Genomic DNA, 21,673 nt, shown 5'->3' with positions numbered 1-21,673 from the left:
CCAGTGCAGATCCTAACTCTCAGCCATATAAGTGCTAGAAATGATCAAGATCATCTTTTGTGTCCAAGTAGGGCTTTACATTTCTATTGCTCATTAGGTTCATGCCATTGCTACCTCAGGGGCCTTTCTGACTCATTCATTTTTGGAGGAAACCATTAAAGCCACATTTTGGCAATCTCACACTACTTTCACTTTTACCATCATTCCTGGTTGCACCAAAGCCAAGTCATTTTTTCTCTAGGAGTAATAGTCATGGTACAGAAAGTGGTCCAAGCAGATGCCATTTTACAGTAGTGGACACTCCTACCATAAGGATGAGTATATCCTTGTTTCTTTTCCAGTATCAGGGTGCTCATCCTCCTCCCACTGAACAGGCGTGCAATAGCAACAGCTAAGTATTGCATCATTGTACCCATCCACACCCACATACCACCCCCCACAAACTACATGTTGATTGGAAATACAGGTAAATGTGTGCAGTATTGATTAGGTTCCCCATAATAAACTGGGGTAAGGTGGGGCTACTTTTTAATTGTTGTTATTAACGTAGTGGTGGGCTTATGGATAAATGAACATTTTCCAGAATATGGTGTGGCCGGGGGGATAAGCTTAGATTATCAAGCTTGGGTTTATTATGAAAAAAATTACATTATCTGTATATTCTGGCCCCTGATTCAGTAAAATTCTCACATTTGAAGAATATAGAACTGTTTCTTTGTTTTCAATCCAATCGCAGGCAGAGTTACATAATAATATTACCAGTATATCTATCAAAAAAATAACATTACTTTTACCTTAATAATTGTCATCTGACCAAAACTATAATTATGTAAATCATTTTGGTAATTTGGTACACTGAGAGAAATATTTGGTTATTATTTACTCAAAGTACATTTGGTTGCCAGAGAATGAAGTTTCAGTGATGAAGTTATAAACTCCCACTTGGGTTTGTTTGGTTCCATTTGGGTTTGTTTTTGGTTACATTTGGGTCTACATTTTTGTCCTGTAAATTCCATTCAAGACCATTTGGTTCTCTTGGATCTCCTTTTGGATCTTCTTTTGGATTCATTTATGTATATTGATGGGAACACTTTATGACATCATCAATGTGTGCTAATTATTAAGAACTTTAACATCAGGAAATTTATGCAGGTAATTGTCATCAGCACCTTTTAGCTGCTGTAAAATGTTGGATGAGGTAGATCTTTTAACGAAATGTGATGAATGCCTGGTGGAAACAAAGGAATGAAATAAATGTGGTATTGTTTTTATATATTTTTGTGTTTTCTTTTCAGGATTCTGTAAGAATGACAAGACTCATGATGTGTACTTGCTGGTGGAGGCATTCTTGGCTTCAGACTCTACAGTTGGCAGAAGCAAGAAAGTGGGGGAGGGTAAATTTCCCATCTACCCTCGACCCAATGCTCCCCGTATCAATTTGTATGCTGAGCCTGGTGAAAATTTGTATCATTATACAGATGTTCTGTCCTTATTGCGAACACTTAGTTCGGATAATATCCAGATGCATTGTGGGAGGATAAGATGTACATACTCTCTGCGAGAATTAGTTCCCAAACAAACCAAAGCAGAGTCACCTCCTGTTGTAAAGAAGCCAAATCCAATCAAAGAAAAGAAACCAGAGGAAAAGGCCCCAAGCCCTAAACCTCGGACTCCGGTTCCACCTCCACCAACACAGAGAGAAAAGAAACCACAACCCCCACCTCCAACAGCAAGTTCATGGGGAGAGAACATTGGGACATTAAATTTGCCTGAAACTCCACCTCTTCCACCTGCCACAGACTGGAAAAAGGTGATTTGATAGGATTAAAAGTTATGTTGCTCAAACTTTGTATTCCTTTATGTTGCTAGAACTGGATATGGATCAAACTTGCAATCTAAATCCTTTCATTTCCTTCCAGAACTTAAAAATCCTTATCTATTTGGTTATCAAATGTAACATTGTTATTACCTGTTTCCTGCCCAGTGCCTAATTGTTCCAAGATAATTTGCTGGAAGGCTTATAGCAAATCCTTTGAAAATGCTGGTTCACCCCCGGATTTTTTCCCCAAAACTGCTCACCTGTTTTATAATTCAACTTTATTAACATCAAAATTGTTGTCTTTTACATGTGTTTATGTTACTATAACACATTTTAAAAATAAAAGATTATAAATTAGTTTATATATAGTTTCAGTGCACATGTACATGCATTTACATAGTATTTGGAATATGTCTTTTCCACTCACTGCTTTAAATTGATATGCATTGTGAGATCAGTAAGGACTCAGAGAAAAAATGAGAAAGGACTAGTATTACTGAAAATAACAGAGATTATATTGAAATGATGTATGAAAATTAGATTTAATACTTATTTACATCAATCAGTCATTCAGGTGAAATCAGCTTTTGAAAATACAAACTCACACATTATTTTGTGCAGTTCTCAGTGATTTCAGATTGAGCCACAGTTGTGATCCATCAGAATAAATACTCTATACAGATAAATGCAATCATACATACTTCTAAATATAGGCAGCAATTTCTTCCTGTTCAAATTTTAAATCCTTCTGAGAGTACATATCATTTTTATCCATGACTTTTTAATCCATTGGAATTAGGAGAATGTAAAATACTAAAACTATTTTATTGAAGCACAAATTCAACACCTTGTAAAGACACTAATAACAGCACAGTACTAATTAAATACTTTGTAAATACACTAATAACATATATGTACTGCAGCTTATGCTTCACTGATAATTGAACAAAACCAATGAATAAACATTGTGTCAGATAGATCTCCTGGTACATCCAAGTATTTGTCTTGTAAATAATCCAGATATTGCACAATTACACAAGTCCAGCTTTCTCACAGATAATTAGGACCGCTGTCTCAGACATTTAATTCTGAGCAGCTTTTCTCTAGTAAACATCAATGGTTGCAACAACCTGCTGACTGTACTGAACAAGGGGAACTTGTTACATTATGTTTTATTCCCATGACATTATCCACATATAATTATCAGAACATACTGATGAAAATATGGTGCAAGACAAATTATTTGATCTTGACAGGTGTTTGATTTGTACTCTTAGAGGTGTCAGTATTATTGCAACCATACAGGTTATCATCTGTTTTGTTCTTTTATGTTCTTTATTTTGGATATTTGTAGAGGGTAATCCAGGAAATAAAATACAATAAGTACAATATTTCATTATTTAAACTTTGACGGGCAAATTCACAAATTTAAGTACCCATGAAATGTTCTTTTTGGCAAACTCAGAAATTTGAATTCACATGAAGTAAATGAATCTACAGTATTTAAATATAACAAAATCCCATGTAAGTTTTATTTATTATGTTTACTTTTCAACAGGACTTGAGGTTTCAGTATTTAAGGTTTTCTTTTATTTGATTAGTCTTTTCTATTATGTTGTTAGTTCTAATTTGGGGAGACGAAAATTTATATCAGTGAAGTGTTAGTAAAACAATTTAATGTCATTTGAATCCTCTACAGATTCCTGAGGTGCCCTTGAGACCTGAGGAAAAGCATACATTTAACGTTGACAGGGGGTATCGCCATGTGTCAGAAGTGGGAAAAGAACAAATTGACATCATAATTCATGGTGCTGCTAACTTACCTCAGACACCTAATGGAAGAATTCCACAACCATTTGCAGTGGTGTAAGTTTATTATTGCGCTGCTGACTAATACCTCAGACACATACAGTGTGACCCTGCTATAACACGGTAGTTGGGAGCCATAAAACCCTCCCAAAAAAAATTGTGGGGTGGGTGGGTGGGGGTAATAAATGCGGACGGTAAAATACGTGCTTTGCCGGCACAGTTACCATCTTAAATTGATGCATATTAAATGAGAAATACACCTGTAGTAAAAACAGAGAAGACATAATATAATAGTTTACTTTATTTAGAGAACCATGAATTGGTACATATACGCGAAACCTGTTTATATATAAATGTCTAATAATAATAATAATAATGAGGACTTCGTATAGCGCCTAATCTTTAGAAGCTCTAAGTGCTTTACAACATTAGACAACACCTATAAGATAAAAAACATAATAATATTATTACAAAAACAAACACCATGAAATTAGAAAAAAACATTAAAAAATAAAAAACATGCTGAGAATATTTCAGGTAGGAAACATTATTTGATCTTTAAGTTTGTTCTTGCAGTCGAAATAAGTGAGTTTTGAGAGCCATCTTGAATGTGATCACTGTGTCTTTGTGTCTAAGTTCAGTGGGCAATTCATTCCACGTTGCTGGGCCTTGGTATGCAAAAGAACACTGTCCATATGACTTTGTTTTCATAGTGGGAATAATGAGTATACGATTATCAGAAGAGGAGCATAAGTATCTTGCTGGTGTGTACACATGGGTGAGATCGGAGAGGTATGTTGGACTAGAGTCCAACAGTGAAACGTAGCACAGAGAACAAATTTTGTGTTTGATTCTGGATCAAATGGATAGCCAGTGTAGGGTACAGAGCAGCGGGGAGGTGTGCTCTGATCGTGGTACTCTAAGTATGATCCGAGCAGCTGTGTTTTGAACTTTTTGAAGTTTCTGGAGTAGATATTGAGATGAACCAGACAGAACTGAGTTACAATAGTCCAGTCTTGAAAGTACTAATAAACACACAAGTGGTTTAGTGGCATCAACTGAAAGATATTTGCGAATTGAGCTGATGCGTCTCAGTACAAGATATGCAGCCTTGCATATGTTCATAACATGTTGGTGCAATGTGAGAGTACTGTCCAGAGTAACACCTAGGTTTCGTACTGATTGTTTGAATTTAATGTTGGTGTTGCTGATATTTATTGTTTGAGGTAAAGGACGTGAATGAGAAAGTCGTTGTGTTGTGATCAGAATGGTCTCAGTTTTATCATCATTCGTCTGTAGCTTGTTACATGTCATCCATGATTTCACATCAGAAATGCACCTCTCTACACCTTGGATGGTAGCATCAAATTCAGTTGAGTGGCTAGATTTGTATATTTGGGTGTCATCAGCATACAATTGGTGAGACACTGGATGATGATCTATGACACTTGAGAGCGGCTGAGTGTACAGAATGAAGAGAACAGGTCCAAGAACAGACCCCTGTGGAACACCACAACATAGATCAACTGGGCTGGAGTGTATTCCATTTGCAGATACAATTTGCGTCCTGTTGACCAAGTAGGACTTGAACCACAGTAAGGTTGTATCATGAATGCCAAATACAGGCTGGAGACGGTGAAATAATATATCATGGTCTATTGTGTTAAATGCTGCAGACAAATCAAGGAGGGTGAGGACTGTAATCTTTCCGCTATCCAACGCAGAGAGAATGTCATTAACTACTTTTAGAAGAGTAGTTTCAGTACTGTGGTAAGGGCGATATGCAGATTGTACATTGCTAAAAAGACTATTTGAATTTAGATGAGATACAAGCTGGGATAGAACAACCTTTTCTAAGATTTTTGATATGAATGGGAGATTAGAAACTGGGCGGTAGTTCTTTAAATTGTTATGGTCTAGTGTTAGTTTCTTCAGCAGAGGCTTTACAATGGCAGTTTTGAAAAATAATGGGAATTCTATGGATGAGAGAGAGGTATTAATAACATCAGTTAGTGAAGGCAATACTGGATCTAAGCACTCAAGCGGCAGTGATGTTGGAATTGGATCAAGTTCACATGACTTTGGTGCACTCTTCATCAGGATTGTATGTACAAAATCTATAGAGACAGGTTCAAATGCTGCTGATGGTTGTCGCTCAAATTCTGTATCCCAACTGTATGGTGACGACGAGTCAATTGAAATTGTGGTGTCAAGCTTATCTCTAATGGTTTGTACTTTGTCACGGAAGAAATTTGCAAACATGTCCGGAAGGTCGACTGGAGAGAAGGTAGTTGGAAGTGGTGTTGATTAGTTCCTTGACATTAGCTTGTTAGTAATCTCGAAGAGCTCTTTGCAGCTGGAACTTTCCATGATCTTAGTAGTGTAGTGGGCTGATTTCGCTGCATGGACTATATTTGTGACATTCTTCTTAGCGACTTCATAGATTTGCTTATGAATAGTGAGTCTGGTGGAAAGCCAGAGCCTCTCAGCTTTACGGCGGTCTCTTTTAGCAGTGCGAAGCTGGTCCCTAACACTGCTATACCATGGAGAACACTTTTGAATTGATACTCTGCACTTGGTAGCTGGGGCATGTTTGTCAAGCAATGAACACAGACAGTTATCGAGTGGTTCTGTGATAGGAGGAAAGCAAGTTGTTAGGTTAGCTTGGATGTCATGCATTAGTTTGGTTCTATTTATCATACGGAGGTTTCTGTTAGTAGCAGATAAAGGTAGAGGGTTTGGGACTGATACGTCAAGATGGCATATAATGCAGAGGTGGTCTGATGCAAGGTCATGGGATACCAGGGAGGACCGTAGAATGTTATCATCAGGTCTATGAAGAATCCAGTCTAAAATATGACCATATTTATGGGTGGGTTGGTTAACTAACTGTTTGAGGTTGAAAACATTAATGGAATCTATGAGTTTTGATGTATTTGAGTTTCCGGGACAGTCAAAGTGAAAGTTGAAATCTCCAAGAATAATCAGGTTGCCACCTATCGAATTTCCATAGTCCAGGAGATTCGGAAACTGCGCCAAAAAGAGAGTCAGCCAGCTTATTTTTTCTACTAGGAGGAGGGCAGAAAAAAATGGACTGACCTTTGCTCCAGTGTGAGTGTGGTTAGGACTAGTTCAAATGATGTGTGGTCGAAATTGAATGTTGTGGTGTAGTTAAGACGTTTTATCATGGAGTTCTTTGTGATGACAGCAATTCCACCTCCGTGAGAATTACGGGGGAACAACTTGATGGAGTAACCAGTGGGTGTTAGATCCGCACACTTGGTTCATCGCCTGATGTTTTTAGCCATGTTTCTATCAGGAAAAATAAATCAACATTTTGGTCGTTGATAAAATTAATTATTTCTGTGCACTTTTCCGGTGGTCCTACTGACTGGGCATTGAATAATGCAATGCATAGATGTATTTCTTCGATAGCTGACACAAAGGTTGACAAATAATAGGGATTTGAATTAGGTTATCTAAATTAACGGTCAAAATTTTTTAAATTGTTGAGCCGAAATAAGGGATGTAACTGGATTCTTCTTCCTGTTCTGCGCCGGCCAGCTTTGACACAACGTTTCTTTTTTTGCTTCTGTTTACATTTAGGTAATGATGAATGTAGTCCCAGTTCGTTTAGTCTAGAGCACAATGTAGTGTGGAGAGCCAAGGAGTGATCATTTAAAGCAATTAATGAGGGTCCATTGTAGCATAAACGGGTTGACTGGCGAGTATCACATGATGGCGGTTTGTTCAACAACAGTGGAGCAAGACAGCTGAGAAAAAGTCTAATTATTCTTGTTTCCAAAACAAGATGAAGAAACACATACGAATTTAACACACAATACATAATGAGCACAATAACGAAGATGAAAACAGGCAACAAGCACAAATATCATGAAAACGGCACTAAAAAATGGAACAGGTGCTTTAAGCTGGTTAAGCGATAGCTGCCATCTTGTTATCATCAATGTGTAGCATGACCAGAGTATCAACACCGTGTGCTCACCTGCGAACCTGATCATATACATTGAATCCACAATACAAGTGATACCATCGAAAATATGCACACACACAGCTTTAAAATATTCATTAATTTTGTAACAGGTCATATTGGTCGGAATACAGTGGAAAAACATAACACAATCACGTAACGAATGACAAAACACATTTACTTTAAAGTACGTTCCAAGTCGGTAAAAGTTAGTTTGCATTTTAAGCCACTGTTGGTAGTGTTTGTAAGCTTAAACTTTTTCCTCACAAAAAGGAAACTTTCACAGCACAGTTAATGTGTTCCAGTCACGTTGGAAAATGCAAAAATCCGTCAGATTCCATCACTTTTATTTAAGTTTGGTACTGACTTCCTTTGAAGAAAAGTTCTTTGCTGTTGTTGAAAGATTGTAGTCGGCTTTCTTTGATGATGGGTGCATGAGCTATTGAAGTCACCGTGAAAGGACCGCTTTGGAGAACCAAACGAATGCCCATTTCCTATTGTGGCGGCAACATCAAATAATTGTATTGCATATTTTTTTCATTTGCTGAGTACGTTTTCATAACAGTCTGTGCTTCAAAGGTAATCTGTTTCCTTTGAAATTTCAGCAAACTATTTATCTGGGTACATTTTTAAAATGGAATTGGCCATCTTTTAGACATTCTAGTTACTGTCCCTCCATGCCTACTGAATAAACCAATAAGTAAGATGTATTTTTTTTATATACATTTGTGGTAGCAGCGTGATGCTGCCTTCCAAGCATGCGTCTGAAAATTAACAAAGGGTCAACAGACGATAGAGACGCAGGTGTTCTGATGACAGGGATTATTACAGAAAACGTGAGTTTGCTGAAGGATTTAATTTTGAGTGAAAAGAAGAGGTATTTTACTTACCATCCACATACAAATGTCAGTCTTTGTAAATATATTAATTACTAGCAAGCGGCCGAAAATCCGATGAAAGATAGATTATGGGACAGTGCCTCATCCAGTTGATCTCCATTACCAGACATGTCAACAACAAAAAAAGTGGATATTTCAGAACATACAGAACTCATGCTAGGTGTCAAGATAAGCGGATTATGATATAACAATGCACTGTTTAGATGGTTTGTCGGTATGAACAAAGAATTTGTTTATGTAACAATAGATACATGTCAGTGCATTTTATATCCAGTTTGCAGCTTCCTTTCATGGGGCCTCTGAATTTCTACACTCCAAACCAATGGTTGTATAAAAAAGCCACATGGTATGTTTTGTAGCCAATAAGGAAAAACAATCCAAGTTTGCCACACTGGCGAAACCCTACGCAATTCCAGAATAAACTTTTTATTCATTTTTTTCTTCTTCTTACTTTTAAGAAGAAAAAAATAGTTTTCATGTACGAGAAAAATGCATATAAAATTTCAGGAGCCAAGCCATGATCATCTTGTATTATTCATACACGATCTCTTCCCCAAAATGATAAGAAACTTATTACGTTTTTTTCGTACTTTTCAGAAGTTTTTTTTTTGTGCACAAGAAAAATACATGTATATAAAATTTCAAGAGCCACTCCACAACCGCGTTATATCCGAATTCGCGTTATAACAGAGCGTGCTATAGCGGGGTCACGCTGTATAATGGAATTGTTCCCTAATCAGTTTCAATTGTGTAAGTATTATTGTGCTGCTGACTTAACTCAGATATGTAATGCAAGAGTTGTCTAACCCTTTGCAGTGGTGTAAGTGTATTATTGTGCTGATGATTTACCTCAGACATGTATAATGGAAGAGTTCCCTAACCAATTTCAATGGTGTAACTGCATTGTAGAGAAGTCTACATAGATGTAATGCATCGTTGTTAGTTACAGTGAATACATTAAAGCATGCCTTCAGAGACCACCCCTTCTGGCAGTGAAAAGTCATTACTCAAGATAGGTAGACTCACATAACAAGTCTTTACATATATTTTATACTTTATTCATAGTTGGTGTACAATATTACATGTTTATGTATTAAAAAGTTTATAGCACTAAAACAACATTCATACACATAATTTTGTTAAACGTGTAGTCTTTTGGCATTATTGTATATAAATTGCAAATTTAATTATAAGGAAATACTTATCCTGTCCTTAAACGCTTGAAAACAAAAAGGGTAACTCAAATTCTGTTTTGAAAGTTTTCAGTGAACTCACTTGGGGAATACATGAGACAAGTAAAATCATTCACTTCTGTTAAATGACACCATTGTCACTGGAAACATTGATATTAAAATGTTTTCAGTGATTTTTTTCGTAAACATTACCATAAAATTAAAGGAACCACTAACAGAAAACAACTTTGATCAACTGAAAAAGATCTGTTCCAGTAAAATTCCTTGGGAGGTAGGTTTCTCTGCACCACTAGTATTAAAGAACTTTGTAACAGCCTGTCTCACTGAACTGGATACCAAAAAAGCTACAGGACTTGACCAGCCTGGTTCATGATTCATAAAAGACTTCTGCTTCAGTTATTTCAGATAGCATAATATTCATAATCAAATTAAGTATTGCAACCAGTGAAATTCTATGTGACTCAATGTTATGCGTTGGGGTGGGGTGCTCCCAAATTTATTTGAATTACTGTGGAATTCCCACCCTGGCTCGTTTTTGTAGGAAGTGAAATTAGTGATAGAGAGAGGTAAAGCTCCGAGCCCCCCGTCAGCAATACCGACAATTAAATTATTAAGAACACAAAGGTGAAATCCAAAAGAATAACAATTTAATACAAATTAAATGATATTAATTTCTCAACCAATCTACTTCCTCTCAACCATGTGACAACCTATTTCATCACGTGATTATAGTGTGAGATGACTTTCCCCTGTACTTGGTTTCTACTCATCTGTGTTTACTATGCCAATTGCTTTCCTCCTTCCGGCATTCCCCGATTCTTCCTGTCCTCTTCCCCTTTTGTCTTCTTTTCTCCTCCTCCTTTTCTTTCTCTCTTTCTCCTTCAACAAGGCTTATTCCCCGCCTACTTCTATTCTCTATTTCTCCTTCAACGAAGCTTGTTCTCCGCCTACTTCTATCATGTCTCTCTGAGACTCGGGACTTGACTGCTCTGTCCCCAAAAGCTTCCTTTACGAAGCTTTCTGTCCTTAGAATGTTCTAAGAGTTTTCCCACCAGATCACGAGTGGCTCCCTCGGAGTGAGTATATTCTGCTTTACCAGTACGATGGCTTACAAATCACTAATTCGTTATCAGTCCGACTGACTGTTAAGTTCTGGTTCGAATTGATGGCCCCACCCTTCCTCAGTTCTGATTGGATATCAATTCTACCCCCAGTCGGTTCAGCTTAACAGATGAGCCGCAGGCCATCTGTCAAAGCGGGGAGATTTACAATAATGTTGAGGATCCTTTGTTCTTAGAACAAAGCTGCTAACATCTATATGCTAGTGTTAACACCTAACGGGGGAGTTCTTGTACAAACAAAATCGCTGTAACAGTGCAGGGTCGACATACTCATTGCGCTAACCCATTCCTTTATTCCTGACTTACGTAATCGCGGGCAGGCAAATGTGACACAACCTCATCTGTCCCCAAAACTGCAAAAGTAATGCCTCTTCACAAATCAGGTTCTAAGGAAAATGCAGATAATTACCGACCAGTTCTGATTTTATCAGATTTGTCAAAACTGATTGAAAAACATTTCAATGACTCTCTCATTTCATATTTAACCTAACACTTGCTGCTACACCCTAACCAATCAGGCTTTAGACAGACTCATTCATATGAGACTGCCTTACTGTCCCTAATTGATACGTGTCTTCATGCACTTGATCACAGTAGAATAATAGTGGATCTTCCCGTAGAGATTTCAGGAAATCTTTTGACATGATGGATCATGATAAAAGTTAGTTGAAGTTCATGTCTTTACAGTAGGATAAGACATTTTCTTCCATAAAGTCACAGGAAACTATTTTATAATAGTTATATGCAACTCTAATTAAATATCAAATCCATTTGAGAATACAAAGTTAATGTAAAAGTTATCCATTAACAGTGCTTCTGACTGTATACATTCACTATTCCAGTATAATCTACCTGGTAACACTCGCGACCTGTGATCCATGTCAATGAACTAGTATAAAATTCCCAAACCAAATAAGGAATAACACTTGGGAACTTCGCTTCATTTATTTGCATGATAGGGTGTGGCTTTACAAATTGCTTATCTGCCCCATGCCCTGATCACTCATGCAGTTGCACATGCCTGTGGTAAATTCATCCTTTTGTTTTTGATGTGAAAATTCAAATTCAACTTTTCTAACACCACTCATTACCATCAGATAGGTTTTTTATAGTTATTGTAAGCAAGAAAAAATAAGTATTATAATATTAATTTGAGAAGTTGATGTAAATTTATATGCAAATATTCATTATGGTGTGAAAAATCTGAACAGATATTAATAATATACAAACCAAATCTTCATCTTTAAGATGAAATTATTAATAGGCATTACATCATTAGGTTACTCTTTTTAATTCAAGAATAGATAATGGACCAACACTACAGTCACTATTTCATCTTAGATTTTTTGGTTCAAAATTTCAAGACAATGCTATGCCAGAATTTGCAAAAACATAAAAGAAAAGACACGTACTTCTGCACTAAATGCATGATGGGACCAGTATTTCAGCTTTAAAGGCTTTGTACATTGGAGACCTGTCAGTCATTGGGTTGACACTTCAAAATTTGGCTTTGGTCTGTTCTGAGAAAGCTGACAGCAGCTGTAATATACAGTCAGCTATGGTAGCTACCTCATTTACTGAATATATAGGCAAAAAACTTACATGAAAAGTAGACAGCGGGAAAACTTAAGGAAATCTGTGAATTAAACCCTTTTCCACCAGAATGACTGAATGGTAAATTTACATGGTGACTTTTTGAATAGGTAATTATGTCAAGAGGTTAGTTTGGCTATTGTCATGCATAAGTGCCTGCTTGATTGTTTCAGCTTCAAAGAAATAGAAGAGTGCCTTACACCACCCTTCAGAATGGTTGCCCCAATTCCCCCACTATGTGCTCACTGGCCTTTCAGTGCTTCCCTATTTTGTCTTGAACTGCAAAATTAGAGTCTTTATAAACACAGTGTGTCATTTTCAACATGCATTGCTTGTAAAAATGGTTGTTATATTTTTTAAACTTTAATCACTTGCCTATTTGTTTACAAACCATATTATAGTCAGATTAACTGAAGTGGTAGATCTTTGTTCTCATTCAAGTGTAAGTATAAGATTCAAGGCATTGCCACAAATAGTCTGGATTTAACTCAAGTGGTAGATCTTTGTTTAAGTGTAATTATAAGATTCAAGGCATTGCCATAAATAGTCTGGATTTAACTCAAGTGGTAGATCTTTGTTCTGTCTCATGTGTAATTGTAAGATTATAGCCATAGCCACAAATGGTCTGGATTTAACTCAAGTGGTAGATCTTTGTTCTGTCTCAAGTGTAACTATACGATTATAGCCATAGCCACAAATGGTCTGGATTTAACTCAAGTGGTAGATCTTTGTTCTGTCTCAAGTGTAACTATAAGATTATAGCCACAGCCACAAATGGTCTGGCTATAACTCAAGTGGTAGATCTTTGTTCTCATTCAAGTGTAACTATAAGATTCAACGCATTGCCACAAATAGTCTGGATTTAACTCAAGTGGTAGATCTTTGTTCAAGTGTAATTATAAGATTCAAGGCATTGCCACAAATGGTCTGGCTATAACTCAAGTGGTAGATCTTTGTTCTCATTCAAGTGTAACTATAAGATTCAAGGCATTGCCACAAATAGTCTGGATTTAACTCAAGTGGTAGATCTTTGTTCAAGTGTAATTATAAGATTCAAGGCATTGCCATAAATAGTCTGGATTTAACTCAAGTGGTAGATCTTTGTTCAAGTGTAATTATAAGATTCAAGGCATTGCCATAAATAGTCTGGATTTAACTCAAGTGGTAGATCTTTGTTCTGTCTCAAGTGTAACTATACGATTATAGCCATAGCCACAAATGGTCTGGATTTAACTCAAGTGGTAGATCTTTGTTCTGTCTCAAGTGTAACTATAAGATTATAGCCATAGCCACAAATGGTCAGATTAGAAGCATTTATCAGATTTATATTCACTAATACATGTAGCAAGTACATGATGGGAACAGTGTTTACAGTACACAGAACTTAAAAGGTGTAGCAAGCCTCCAAACAGGAATGACCTGTCATTCATTGTGTTGACACTTTTTGTAATTGGCCTAAATCTTGTACTTAAGAGGAAGTTGATTCACCTGCAATATACAAGCACTCCTAGAGCTAGTAGCCTTTTTTTATCAGATATCTTTAAAAAGGTCAAAGATCCTCTAAGCTGAGACCACATCATGGGACACAATCCAGGGCAAAAATGTGAATGCCTCCATTAGTCACCTCATATAATATGCATGAGCTAGCTAGTTAGGTACATTAGGTACATCAGACCTGTTATGTGTCCCCAAACCTACAAATCATTTGTGATTGGTGGAAAGGAATCATAAGCTCAGACTTAGACTCAGTATTTTTATGATTTCTAGGCCAGACCCTGGTCTTTATGTCACCAACACAATTCTTAAAGTTAAGTCTGGACTTAAGACATTTGATTGGTTAGTTTTAAGTCAGACATAAATTTCAGCTAATCAAATCACAAGATTCTAGACACATAAATGTTAGATCACCTAATTATTGAGAATTAAAATACTTTTGTTCCCCCATCATTGTCAATAATTTATTAAGTATAGCATAATTTAAATTAATTTTGTTTAAGTTAATGAGCAACATTAAGATCAAATGCATTACCAGGTATATTGCATTAAATACGTGAGTTTTGAAAATTATTTGTGTGAATTTAATTTCTTGATAAATTTATGAGAAAATATATTTGCATATATTGTGATTTACAATAACCTGCTTTCTTTAACTTTTCAAAATATTTTTCTTTCCCAGAAAAACAAAGAAAGATGATGACCTGGATAAGAAGACGACAAACACTACACATGTTTCTTTACGGCCAACCAATGCTCCTTCATTTGAAGAGATGCTCACACTCACTTTAGATGAGGCCACAGCTTCAGACGAGAGTAAGCATATACAAGCTGTTTGTGCTTATTGTGGTATAATCGGGCAGAGCTTTATTACTAGCAGCATAGTGATTACTTTCTGGACTTCCAGGACAAAGGGCATTTTGGCAGATACTGTAAAATCTAGATAGTAATTGCATATGTGACAATAAGCATCTACAGAAAGTAAGTGCCAATGGACTGTCAGGTCTTTTTGTATCCAAAATAAGTGCATTTATTGCATAGTTTATATTGAGATATTGAAATATATCTGTGGGAGGAAAAAGATATGCCACAGTGGCAAAAATCACTTTTGTTGCCACAGTTGGAATTATGTTCTTTTCCCATTTAGGAAATATATCTATATTTCCATATGTAGGCCTGTTTCCATTTTTCCTCCTCTGCTCCTTTGCACTCTCTAAATAAGGATTAAGAGATCTGTAAATGTGTTAGGACTGTAGACAATCTAGTATACATTTATTTAATTAATAAGGAGGCACCATAAAAAATGAATAAAAATGAACTCCAAACAACAAAAGTAGTCTTTAATTTATAAAATTTTCTAAAATTATTTTCCAAGTGAATCCTGCAAATTATTAGTGACATAATTTACATGAACTGTTGTTATTCAGTATTCTATTATCTGTACAGTATCATATGCCTTTACCAGAAACTATTGCATGTTTAGGAGAAATGCTAGGTTAAATATAGTTTTAAAAAATTATGTAGTATTATGACTTTATATAGTATTATGACGCTTAAGCTAAATAATAGAAAAGAGCAAAGATCAACAAGTTTTGTAAAAACCAACCAACAATTTATTTTCATAAAAAACAAAGTGAAAATGTAAAAAACATATGGTATTGCGAATTAAATCCCAAATAATCCTAGATTTTCGAACACAAGTCCTAATGATTACAGTTCTGACTAAACTTTAGTGGTATTCCAAACTAATTCCACCCCTGGCAGTGTTGATGTGCCTGTGATGGCCTGTGTCATAGTGATGTGCCAACAGTCTTTTGTTGACTCACAATAATACAGTCCAAGAATACTTTCTTATTTGAATTTCACTATAAATCCAAGTCTCTATTTCCAAGAATATTACTTTAATATACTTTATATTTCCAGAGAAGAACAACTTGAATTAAAGAATTTGAATAAATAAATTCCAGCCCAGATAAAATACTGGACACCACAATAATACAACTTAGTCTACTCAGATCTTACAGCATGAATGTGTAATTTCTGGGTAAACAAGATTATATAGTCCTCTACTTGACCTCAGGTTGCAATTAGAATTTTCTAAAAATAACTTATTACCTAATAGAAAATTTCATTCTGGAAGGTTCCAAAGGTTTACAAGATAAAATCTTGTTATAATTAGAAAGTCTCTTACTAAAATTATGCTATAAAATGTTGTGAACAACAGATAGACCTGGGGAATTTCAAATGGTCTAGAATCAGATGGAGATAAACATGTATACAAAACCCAAATCATTGACTCAGGTCAGGTAGAAAATACAGTTATCCATAGCATATAATGATATTAAAAAAACCTAACAAACAATGCAAATTAAATGTACTTAACAGTAGCAATTCTATCAGCACAATCATAACCATGTTTGACAAAGCAGCTCAATTGTAAATGGGAAACGTTGAGGAAAAAGAAAAGAGTGTATCATTTTCTGACTTCTAAGAAATGACAGTTAAATTCTGGCACCATCTTGAGTTAATATTGATAGGCATATAATGTAAAGCATTATAACATTCTTCAATTTATGACTTCATAGAGCTTGATTTTTACATTTTCTTGTTAAAACCAAGTAGTAAAAGTCTACCAGTATATTGCATACAGTAGGTTGCATAATGCAATATGAGATACTAAGGTTATTTACAAATTATGCCAACAAAGACTGGTAAACTGTTTTGTTTTTTCTTACAGCCATTGTTCTTACCATGGCTGATGCTCCAAACCAGCAGAGTTTGGTGACATACAAGATTCCTGTCTCCCACTTGACACCCTTCCATCAATATCATCTGGAACTAAATCAGGTATCGTTATCTATCTCCATATTTAAAAAGAGAACACTTCATGAGTGTTCATTCAGTATGTCATTGATGGAACTCAAGTTCAATAATAATTTATCGGTAGTAATATGAATGTCATGACATGTTTGAAGTATATACAGTCAAAGCATCCAAATGGTCACCTTTCTTCAGCAGTCACCTGATCACAATGGCCATTCTGCCCACCCCCCCAACAATTTCCGATATTAATGTCCTGTATGTAAAGGTCACCTGCTGCTTGTAGTCAGTGTTCAGGTGTTACCTAACCAGTCATTGGCTTCTCTCTGCCATAAGTGGTCACTGGGGTATATCTACAGTGACTGCCTAGCTTTTTCTTCATGAGGAAGGCATTCTTTATATAAAGGAATATCATGTCAATCTATGTGCAGACATTTTTTTATCTCACCTGTACTCACTGTTCTTCAGTCAGATATTGCCCATGTAACTCAAAGTTGTCAATATCTCAGATTTGAAACCTTGGCAATCTTAATCATTAGGTTAAAGCAGTGCTGTCCAACCTTTTTGACACCATGGGCCACTGAAAAATGTTTTTCTTGAAGCCGAAGGCTGCAGCAGAAAACTGAAAAACAACAATTATATAGCTGCTTGAGCTTTCGCGGACCATTTAAAATTGGCCCGTGGGCCGCGGGATGGACTGCACTGGTATAAAGGGTCGGAGCAAAATGATTGTTGGATGGCAGGAACAAGTGTTTGTGTCATCACAGCAGATATGGAAGTTTTCCTTTGCAACAGTATGACAGGTATAGTTATATATCTTCATCTATTTACCTGTGGATTCAGAAAAAGAAAGATCATCATTTAGAAGAGATATGAGTTACATACCTTTTCATTAGTGTCTGGGGTCATTTAGTATTTAAAGCTTGTCTGTAAAAAGCAGGATACAGAAATCTTGTGTGGAACATAGATTTTGGAGAGAACAACATATATATGCATAGTTTATGATTCAGTTGTATAGTGCACATAAACATTCATGATAATGTAATAATAATAATAATAATAGTAATAATAATAATGATATTTAGTGCATGGTACTTCTTTATATTTTAGTTCTGTATAAATGAGTTTCACTGTAAAATCCAAATTATTTTGGGGATCCATTAGTGGGAAAGTGAGACATTCACATTTCCGCAGGCACTGTGTGCATCAACAATGTGCCAAGATTTTAGTTATGATGTTTCAGTCAATGCTTTGATCATGGGCTCAATATGCAATCCCTGGGGTCCTTGTTTTTATAATTCTGTAGCAAAAACAAGTGACAAAATTTCATCTTTGAACAGGAGATTTTAGTTAAATATACACATTTCATTTTCTGTATTAAAATTTACAGCCTGCCAAAGGAATCCCTGGTGGAGTGCGGACATTTGCAACTATTACCCGTAAACTACCACGCATCCCTCAAGATCCATCGTCACCAAGGTACCTAGGTGTTGAGGTAAGATACTTGCATTTTGTTTTCATCTTTGAACACATCTTCACTCTGTAGCTAATTTATCACTTGTTTTTGGTAGAGGCTGAGTAATTAATCTAAGAATTAAGATTTTGTATGGCTTTGGTTTAGCAGACTCATGTAAATTAGCTGCCCCAAAGGGTTTGAATTATCCTCTCTTTGCCAAATATCAGGTTTTCTTTATGTTTCCTGCCAAATATTTCATTATTTCATCTCATTACATTAATGGCACTTTCAGCACTTTATTTGGCTATGTAAAATCTTGCCAATGGAATGGGAGCTAAGTGTCCAGAATGCATTGATTAGACGTTATATCATGGAACAGTAAAAGTATAAATAATTATATAACTGCAAATACAAATTATTTATCTTCTAGGCAAATCAAAAGTTTTAAAGGTAAGAAAACAGTATACACATTATTTTTTTATTTTTTGCCCTAGGAGGTGGGGTGAGGTGTGGGTAGATGTCATATAAATGCAGAGCTGCCAACCCTTACAATTTCGTTAGTCTTACAAAAATGAAGCTATCAAACGTGGAAAACCAACATTGATTAAACCACTGCATGAGCTACTTTGCCTCTGCTGGGAGGAAGGAGTAGTCCCCCAAGACATGCATGATGCCACAATTGTGACCCTTTACAAAAACAAGGGCGACCGCAGTGACTGTAATAATTACAGAGGGATCTCGCTCTTGAGTATCGTTGGTAAAGTGTACGCCTGCATCATACTCAACAGGCTGCAGTTGCTGGTGGACCGTGTGTACCTGGAATCCCAGTGCAGCTTCAGAGCAGGCAGGTCAATGACAGACATGATCTTCTCCCTACGACAACTCCAAGAGAAGAGCAGAGAGCAAGGTCAACCACCCTACATGATGTTCATCGACCTCACCAAGGCCTTTGACTTGGTCAGCAGGAAGGGCCTTTTTGAACTTCTGAGTAAGATCGGTTGCCCCCCAAAACTCCTCAGCATGATAATCTCTTTCCATGCAGATATGAAGGGAACAGTCCGGTATGATGGATCCTCCTCAACCTCCTTCCCAATTAACAGCGGCCTGAAGCAGGGCTGCGTGCTGGCACCAACACTTTTTGGGATCTTCTTCTCCCTGCTCCTGTCCTACACCTTCGACACGTCCATGGATGGCATATATCTACACACCAGGTCCGACGGGAGGCTGTTCAACCTGGCACGACTGTGCTCAAAGACCAAAGTGAGAGCTGTGCTCATCAGGGAGATGCTTTTTGCAGATGACGCAGCTCTTGTGACCCACACTGAGTAAGCCCTGCAGAGACTGGGAGACCGTTTTGCTGATGCCTGCATGCAGTTTGGTCTCACCATCAGCTTGGAAAAAACAAATGTCAGCGTGCAAGATACCACCATTGCCCCTTCCATCAAAATCAACGGTATCACCCTGGAAGCAGTCAACAGCTTTACCTACCTGGGGTCAACCATCAGCAACACTCTCTCGATTGATATGGAGCTGGACAGAAGGCTTGGAAAGGCAAACACCATCATGGCTCGATTAACGGAGAGGGTGTGGGAAAGCAACGCGCTGACAGAGCACACCAAGGTCCGAGTCTACCAGGCCTGTGTTCTCAGCACCCTTCAATATGAAAGTGAGACCTGGAGTACCTACATGAGGCAAGAATGCCGGCTCAACTCCTTCCATATACGGTGCCTAAAACGCATCCTGAAAATCAGCTGGCAAGACCGTGTTCCACACAACGAGATCCTGCAGCGTGCAAGTACCCCCAGCATGTACTCCCTGCTGAGCAAACGCCGCCTTCAATGGCTGGGACACGTCCGACGCATGGAGGATGGAAGGCTGCCAAAGGACATCCTATATGGACAGCTGGCCACTGGCATGAGAAGAGTCAGCCGCCCCTCACTCCGTTTCAAGGATGTATGCAAGAGGGACATGAAGGCATGCAACTTTTCACCCGATGGCTGGGAAGAGCTGGCCGAGGACCGAGGCACCTGGAGACTGACGGTAAACAATGGCATATCAGTCGCTGATGCGAGGAGAGGCCAGTTGGCGGCAGAGAAACATAAGAGAAAGAAGAATGCGGCAGCAACCACAGTAACGCAGACTTCCCAGTATGTCTGCACCAACTGCAGTAGGGACTGTCACTCACGTATAGGCCTGCACAGCCACAGCAGACGATGCCAACAGAGACAGACAACACCCCAAGGGCGCTATTCACATGGTCTTTCGAGACTGAGTTGCCAATGATGATGATGATGATGACAAAAATGACCCTTAAAATACAGACTTACAGAATCAAAGCAAAAACTGCAGAAAAATGAGTTGATGAAAAATTCAGATAATTGGTTCATTTGTGTTTTATTTGGATCTGTGTTTCATATTAGAATTAGTGGAATTAGTCAGGGGACCAGACTAGCTTTACAGCAGTACTGCAGATGCTTTAAACTGCACGTTTTTATGCAAAGCATTTGCATGATCAAACTGTTGATTATAGAATTTTTTAAATACAGCATCCAGCAAGTGATGCATGTTGAAGACAAAAGGGAATATAAGCCTCTTAAAAAGAGTCAATTATCAGTGTAGAAGAATAAAAAGGAACATTCAGGTTCTTTTGAATAAAAGCAGGAAGGGACACAATTATGTTAATTGGACATCACATGTCAATTTGAGTATGTCTCGTGGTGGGAGACATGATTGTCATCGTCATGTAAAATGGAAAAAAAATTCCAAGAATTACGTCAAGTTGAGAGATAGCAACAAGCATTGAGCTGCATCGGGTTTGGAACTGAGGTTTGTGCAACTGTATTCATGGTAAATAAGATCTAGGTGTACTTTACAAACTTTTCAGTTAAACATAATGCTTACTGTCGGAGCATATTTCGTATACAGAACTTTTAAATGCATTTTCCAGCTTTATAAAAGCAATATTTTGTTACACCTTACTGAAAACTGGTCAAACTTACAGAAAAAAATCAACTGCCTTACTGAGATGGTCTTGTCAGGGTTGGCAAGTCTGTAAATGAGGTACCTGGAGACTGATAGAAAATTTTGCACATGTGCTCATCTCAAATGAAAGCTTATTGAATTGAATAGATTTTATCTTTTGCAGTCCCAGGTGAGAAAAATATAAGTTATACAGTTAATTTTATGAATTTCATTTGAAATGAGCACAGATGTGAGATTCAGTTTATCCCATGTTAAATTATATTAATTTTCCTCTCAGTAATGGCTTGAAGTATACTTTTGAATTGCCTAATGCATCATGTCTGTTCCCTTTCTTTTATGCCTCTTCTGCCTGGTAGGAAGTCATAGCATCATTTATGTTGAGGTGATATTTAACTGGTTTACGTATTTAAAAAAGTTGGATGAAGCAAATTTGTATGAATCATGTGTTGGGATAAGAAATGTACAAAATCTGTGAAGTAATCATGATGTTTGATTT

The 21,673-nt window shown here is 37.0% G+C and overlaps 1 protein-coding gene across 4 annotated transcripts in view; it reads left to right on the top strand.

The window, feature by feature from the left end:
* Positions 1–21,673, top strand: part of LOC149805915 (coiled-coil domain-containing protein 33-like) — a 110,932-nt gene that overhangs the window by 15,365 nt on the left and 73,894 nt on the right. For all 4 annotated transcript variants that reach the window (XM_089950680.1, XM_089950681.1, XM_089950678.1 and 1 more), the window contains 5 exons: positions 1,296–1,810; positions 3,519–3,685; positions 14,602–14,735; positions 16,657–16,766; positions 18,130–18,234. In XM_089950680.1, coding sequence (XP_089806806.1) covers positions 1,296–1,810; positions 3,519–3,685; positions 14,602–14,735; positions 16,657–16,766; positions 18,130–18,234 — 1,031 coding nt within the window. The remainder of the gene's footprint in view (positions 1–1,295; positions 1,811–3,518; positions 3,686–14,601; positions 14,736–16,656; positions 16,767–18,129; positions 18,235–21,673) is intronic.

Source organism: Sinohyriopsis cumingii, chromosome 2, assembly GCF_028554795.1.
Source record: "Sinohyriopsis cumingii isolate HCF-2022 chromosome 2, ASM2855479v2, whole genome shotgun sequence".
Classification (NCBI taxonomy): Eukaryota; Metazoa; Mollusca; class Bivalvia; order Unionida; family Unionidae; genus Sinohyriopsis; species Sinohyriopsis cumingii.
Note: the sequence above shows the minus strand (reverse complement) of the source record. Positions and strands in the feature narration are given on the sequence as shown.